This window comes from Otolemur garnettii, unplaced genomic scaffold, assembly GCF_000181295.1.
Source record: "Otolemur garnettii isolate 467f Iridium unplaced genomic scaffold, OtoGar3 scaffold00007, whole genome shotgun sequence".
Taxonomy (NCBI): domain Eukaryota; kingdom Metazoa; phylum Chordata; class Mammalia; order Primates; family Galagidae; genus Otolemur; species Otolemur garnettii.
The window spans coordinates 42,281,510-42,287,409 of NW_003852402.1; the positions used below are offsets into that span (position 1 = coordinate 42,281,510).

Genomic DNA, 5,900 nt, shown 5'->3' on the forward strand with positions numbered 1-5,900 from the left:
CTCCCCAAAGTGCTGCAGTGTAGCTGGTTTTCTGCTCCTCCCCACGTCCTCTCAGGCCCCCATACTCAGCCTCCACCATCTTGTGGTACTTCCACAACACTCTTGAATTTTAAATACCACTTCAAAACGGTCTTGTGCTCCTCGCTTCTGCCATTTTCTTTGACTGCCCTGCCTGTCTCTTGGTGACAGTGGCATTCACTTGATTAACATCATCTTTTGAGTGAATGTCATACCACACCTTGCTACTGTAATTCAGTTCAACTTTGAAAGTAACGCATAGATGATGTCTCTTAGAGCATGCTGACGTTTCTTGGCATCCCTGACACATGCACACGTGCATATTTGTATAGAAGGAAATTGAACTCAAAATGATAGATCTGTTACCAGAGTGCTCAAGCAAGGGGTTATACAGGGAAAGAAGAGAAACTGGTCCAAGGGTACAAAGACTTTTAGACAGTGGAATAAGTTCTGGTGATCTCTTGCATGAGATAGTGATTATAGCTAATAATAATGTGCATTTTGAAGTAGCTATGAAAGAGGATTTTAAATGTTCTCATCTCAAAGGAATGATAGATATTTAAGCTGACAGAGAATATTAATTGGACTGTTTTGATCATTCTCCAGTGTATATATGTATTAAAACATTGCATTGTATTTTGTAAATATATACTATTATCATTTGTCAATCAAAAATAAAATAAAACTTAAAAAGATAAATTTGGGGCCTATTGTCACTTCTAAATGGCTCCTAATTTTATAGAACTGTTCACCACAGATTTCTCTTAAAACAGCTTTCTTCATGGCTTTGATTGGGTTTATATGTAACATTTTGAACTTTCTTCTTATAAAAGCTGTCTTATCTAGGGTTACAAAAGATGTAACAAAATATGACTATGGTGATTTTCTTGACTTAAAAATGTAACAGTGATCTCTTATTATTTCTAGGATTTTGAGTCTTTATGGTTAATTCTGAATGTCCATGGTAATGGCAATGGCAGAGTTGATTATGGAGAATTTAAACGTGTCCTTTTTGGTGAAATGAATGAATACAGGAAATCATTTGTTCGAAAGGTAATTCTGTTAAGTAACCTTTCAAATTGCTACTTTTAATAGTTGTTAGGTTGGTTATTTTAAATCTGTAATGAGTTATCATTTAAAAAGTTTAAATCTATTTACCCAATAAAACACAAAACAAGCAAGCCCATATGTGTGCAGTTGTACCCAAAATAAAGCAAATTAGCCTATGCATATGTTTTAGAAAAATACTATAAAAATAAAGGAAAATTTGAAATCAGATCTTGGTTAGCAAATTAATAGCTTCATAAATTACTAGCTACATGACTATGTGCATTATAAAATACTTCTGAGTTTCAGTTCCTATTTCATAGAGTTAGTATAAGGGTTGAAAGGAGATAATAAATATAAAATTCTTAGTGTCAATGCCCAGTATATTTCATTTCCCTGGTTTTTATAATATGCATGTTAAATATTAAAAAAAGGTTAAAATGATCATGTTATTAATAAATTGGAGTTAAACACAGGGGCCCTGATTTTTATATGAAACTACATATTACTAGGGTTATGGTAGCCATTTTTAGAGTGTACCTTTGAGCAGGGGTCCTCAAACTTTTCAAACAAGGGGCCAGTTCACTGTCCCTCAGACCGTTGGAGGGCCAGACTGCAGGCCCAGGATGAGTTGGCTGCTAAGCAGAACAGGCAGCGGTGACAAAAACACCCAATGGGCCAGATAAATGTCTTAGGCGGGCTGCATGTGGCCCGCGGGCCGTACTTTGAGGACACCTGCCTTTGAGCAATGTAGTTCTCTTTTTCTTTTGCATATGTACTTAATATAAAATATATAGGTAACTAATGTTGAAACAACGATATCGTGTATACAGTAGTATAAATAATTATATCAAGTTTAAATCTCAACTAAAAAAAATCAAAACCTCTATCTTTACTGGTCAAGAAACATTTTACAAACCCTTAAAAAATTACCACATAATATTTATAGATTTGTACTTATTTGTAATTACATGTTCTGGTGACAGGTTTGAGCATCAGGACTAGAAACTGAGGTTCATCTCTTTCGTAAGTCGTGGTATAGGGAACAGAGGGTAAAGGAAGGGTTATAAAGGACTGTTCACCTGGGCTGTCACAACAAAGTCCCACAGACTGGGGGGGACTTAAACAGCACAAATTAGGTGGAACTTAAACAGCAGAAATTTATTTTTTTCATAGCTCTAAAGGCTAGAAGTCCAAACACCAGGCGTCAACAGGTTTGGATTCTTTTGAGGCCCTTCCTCCTGGCTTGCTTGGGGGGAGGGGAGGACCTTTTCAGGGGTCCCACATGGTCTCCCCGTTGTCTGTGTGGTTTGTGTCCCACTCTCCCTATATAAGGACACCAGTCATACTGGATGAGAGCCCACACTAATGGTCCCATTTTAGCTTTACTACCTCTCCTATGGCCCATTTTCCAAGTAGTATCATATTCTGAGGGCCTAGGAGTTAGGATTCAACATACGAATTTTAGGGGAACACAGTTTATTCTACAACGGGTACCTTATTTCTGTGAACTCAATATTGTGAATAAACAAACTTCATTCTAGTTTTGACTCCTTTTTTTGTGTGTGGTTATCTTTTTTAATTTTTATTTCAGATTAATATGAGGGTACAAAGGATTGGTTTACATTGTTTGTGTTTGTTAGGCAAAGCCGAAGTTGTAGTTGAGCTCTTCACCAAGGCGGGTGCTGTGTACCCTGACGCTGTACACATTAACAAGAGTTTGCCAATCCGCGACCCCCACCCCATTCCCTGTCCCTCCTCCTCCTCCTGCCAATTGAATTTAATTAAATTCTTTCCTCTGTGTGTGTGTGTGTGTGTGTGTGTTTCTACTGGTTTCATAGACTCTTCTGCAAATGTAGGATGTTACTTTGGGTAGATTGTATGTTTCTAAGTACCTCATTTTCTTGCCAGTGAAATAGTTTGTGATACTCAGAATCACACTACATTAGAGTAGCAATAACTTATTTCAAAAGGTAGTGTTAAATTTTAAGAGGTAGAGCAACAAGGCTCATTTTAAAAGTATTTCACTTTCTCCTTATTTTAACGATGAAATATTTGCAAGCTCATTTTTTTGAGGTAAAATAGTCCTCCTGGCAATTTGTTATGACCGCTTATTATTTCCTATAAGTCCTAGATGTAGGAGTAACCTGAGAGGTCTTTGACTCAGCTCTTCAGTTTGAAGAGGGCAGCCAGGGAAACAGAGGCTGGGTGATCCTTTTAAAGTCAAGATGCTAGAAAAAGGGTGGGACTTTCTACTTGTCTACAGGTTCAGTATCTTCTCTGCTGTATTTATGATGCTGCTTTCATATGCCAGCCCGTATTTTTCGACTGTTGTGTTTATAGCTCAAGAAATAACCTACTGAAAAATAGAAAACTGGTTCTCATATCCAATGATATTGTTAGTAAAATAACATTTCTCTATTTAGGCCTTTATGAAACTAGACTTCAACAAAACTGGAAGTGTGCCTTTGATAGTCATAAGAAAATGTTATTGTGCAAAGAAGCATTCCCAAGTACTTTCAGGTAATTATTATGAGTCAAAATGTTTTGGATTTCTAAAATGTTGGTTAATAAAAATAATATCTTTAAATCATATTAATTTAATGCAAAGATCGAAGCCATTAGGAAGGAAATAAACAACTTTTTATAGACCAGAAACTTGAGAACTGTTTTCTCTTCTTCATTTAAAAATTTTTGGTTTTATTGTCTGTACTTATTTGTCTCAGAATGGCCATACATATATTCATCAAAAATTGAGGCTGTAGTAAATTTCTCAGAGTAATTCTAGAGACCCATTTCCTGCTCTATTTCTCCTAACTTTATTTTTTTACATAATTGATTTATAAATGCATTTTTGCCATAAAAGACAACATTTGACAATCACAACTCCTCTCTCATTACATGCCCTTTCATAAAAATAAATCATCTTCTAACATATTTGAGTCATTAGTCTGTGAACTTTTCTGTCTATCCACATATACACTATAAATAGCTAATACTTTTGAAGACGCACTAAACATAAAAGAGTTTACTTTTTATATGCAACAATGTGATATGAGGCTCTTGCCTTGTTAATCCACTTTATTTTTATCTTTTGAATATTATTCTTTTTATATATCAATTTATTACAATTTATATCACCATTCTCCTATTGGTAGGATTTTAATTTCTGAAGGTTGGTATATAATCAATGAAGTGTATGTATAATCAAATACATTTGTTTATTTATGATTCCTTAATTCCATTTTCTCCCATTTCCCTGGAGTGATATTGAAACCTACAATTACTGGGAAATCTACATTTAAAGTTTTACTTGCTACTCCCAAATTACAGTGTGAAATGGCTATGCACAATTATACTGCCATTCTTTGGTGAATTTTTCCACAACTTTGCCAACAATTTAGCTGTTGCAATCTGATAGGCTAAAAACCAAAACAAAAACCAAACCATTTTATTTGCATTTTCCTGGTTCCTAGGGAGGTTAAGTGTATTTCTATATAATTATTAATTGTTTCTTACTGTGTATGGGTATTTGTTGACCACATTTTTATGAAGAGGTTTGTTTTGATTTGTGTTTTAAATTATATACCATTAAATAGTATAAAATACTGTTAACTTTCATTTCTTAACATTAAAAGCAGAAACACTGTAATTATTTTGGGTTTTTTAAAATCATTAACCCTTGTTAGAGGTTATTTTTATTTATTTATTAGCATCGCTATGTGAGCATGGAAAGTTACTTACCATTTTTAATTGTGAAGTGAAAAAAAGTCAATGGATTTGGTTATGAAGATTAGAGCTAATAATTATTGCCTTCCAAATTTCTAATTATTGTATTTATTTCAGGTCAAAATAGTTTACTTTGCTTGTCAATAACCTTAAAAGTACTGTGAAAGTTCTGTAAGGAATTTTTAGCGTTATGTAATGGTCTTTGCTGTATTTTCCCTTTTAAACCCATCATCCTCTGCTTCTTTCTCTTTAATTTGTCATGCTAAAGGTAAGAACAAAGTGAGAAAATAGTTTACTCATTTCAAAATTAGGTGATTTAAATATGGTGTATCTTTTCTCTTTGTTTTTTCTTGTCTAATAATTTTAATTAAGTTGATTAAGTAGCTTTAGTTCTATTAGTTCTTGTTAAATTTTTAAAGCCTTTGTTAGCTTCAAAATTCCATAATTTGCCTTTGTATTCGCATTAAGGATGACAATATGGCAAGCTACATAATCTTAAGAAGAGAAAAATCTCTTACTATAATAAAAAAATTTAAAACCCTGTTATTAGCTATTATTACATTATAATCTAGTCATACCCATCTCTGAGATATAGGTTGTTTACAATTTAAATAATTTCCAGTTAAGCTTTTTATAATATACATAATTTAATTTTAATAAAGGAAAATATTTTTCCATACATCAAGTAATTCATTAGAACAAAGTATTTTAAGGTTTAATAGAAATGGGATATCCTAAATGTATTTCTATGAAATAGTATTAGAAATATGATATTTTAGGCTGGGCATGGTGGTTCAGACCTGTAATCCTAGCACCCTGGGAGGCTGAGGCAGGTAGATTACTTGAGCTCACGAGTTCAAGACCAGCCTGAGCAAAAGTGAGACCCTGTTTTTACTAAAAATAGAAAAACTGGCTTGGCACCAGCCACACACACCTAAGGTGGCGGGTTTGAATCCAACCCAGGCCCGCCAAACAACAATGATGGCTGCAACCAAAAAATAGCTGGGTGTTGTGGTGGGCAACTATAGTCCTAGCTACTTGGGAGGCTGAGGCAGGTGACTCACTTGAGTCCAGGAGTTGGAGGTTGCTGTGAGCTGTGATGTCAC

At 34.4% G+C, this 5,900-nt stretch overlaps 1 protein-coding gene across 1 annotated transcript in view; it reads left to right on the forward strand.

The window, feature by feature from the left end:
- The window catches only part of CAPS2 (calcyphosine 2), a 57,219-nt gene that overhangs the window by 46,823 nt on the left and 4,496 nt on the right, over nt 1-5,900 (forward strand). The window contains exons 16-17 of the mRNA XM_003783406.2: nt 946-1,071; nt 3,492-3,588. Coding sequence (XP_003783454.1) covers nt 946-1,071; nt 3,492-3,588 — 223 coding nt within the window. The remainder of the gene's footprint in view (nt 1-945; nt 1,072-3,491; nt 3,589-5,900) is intronic.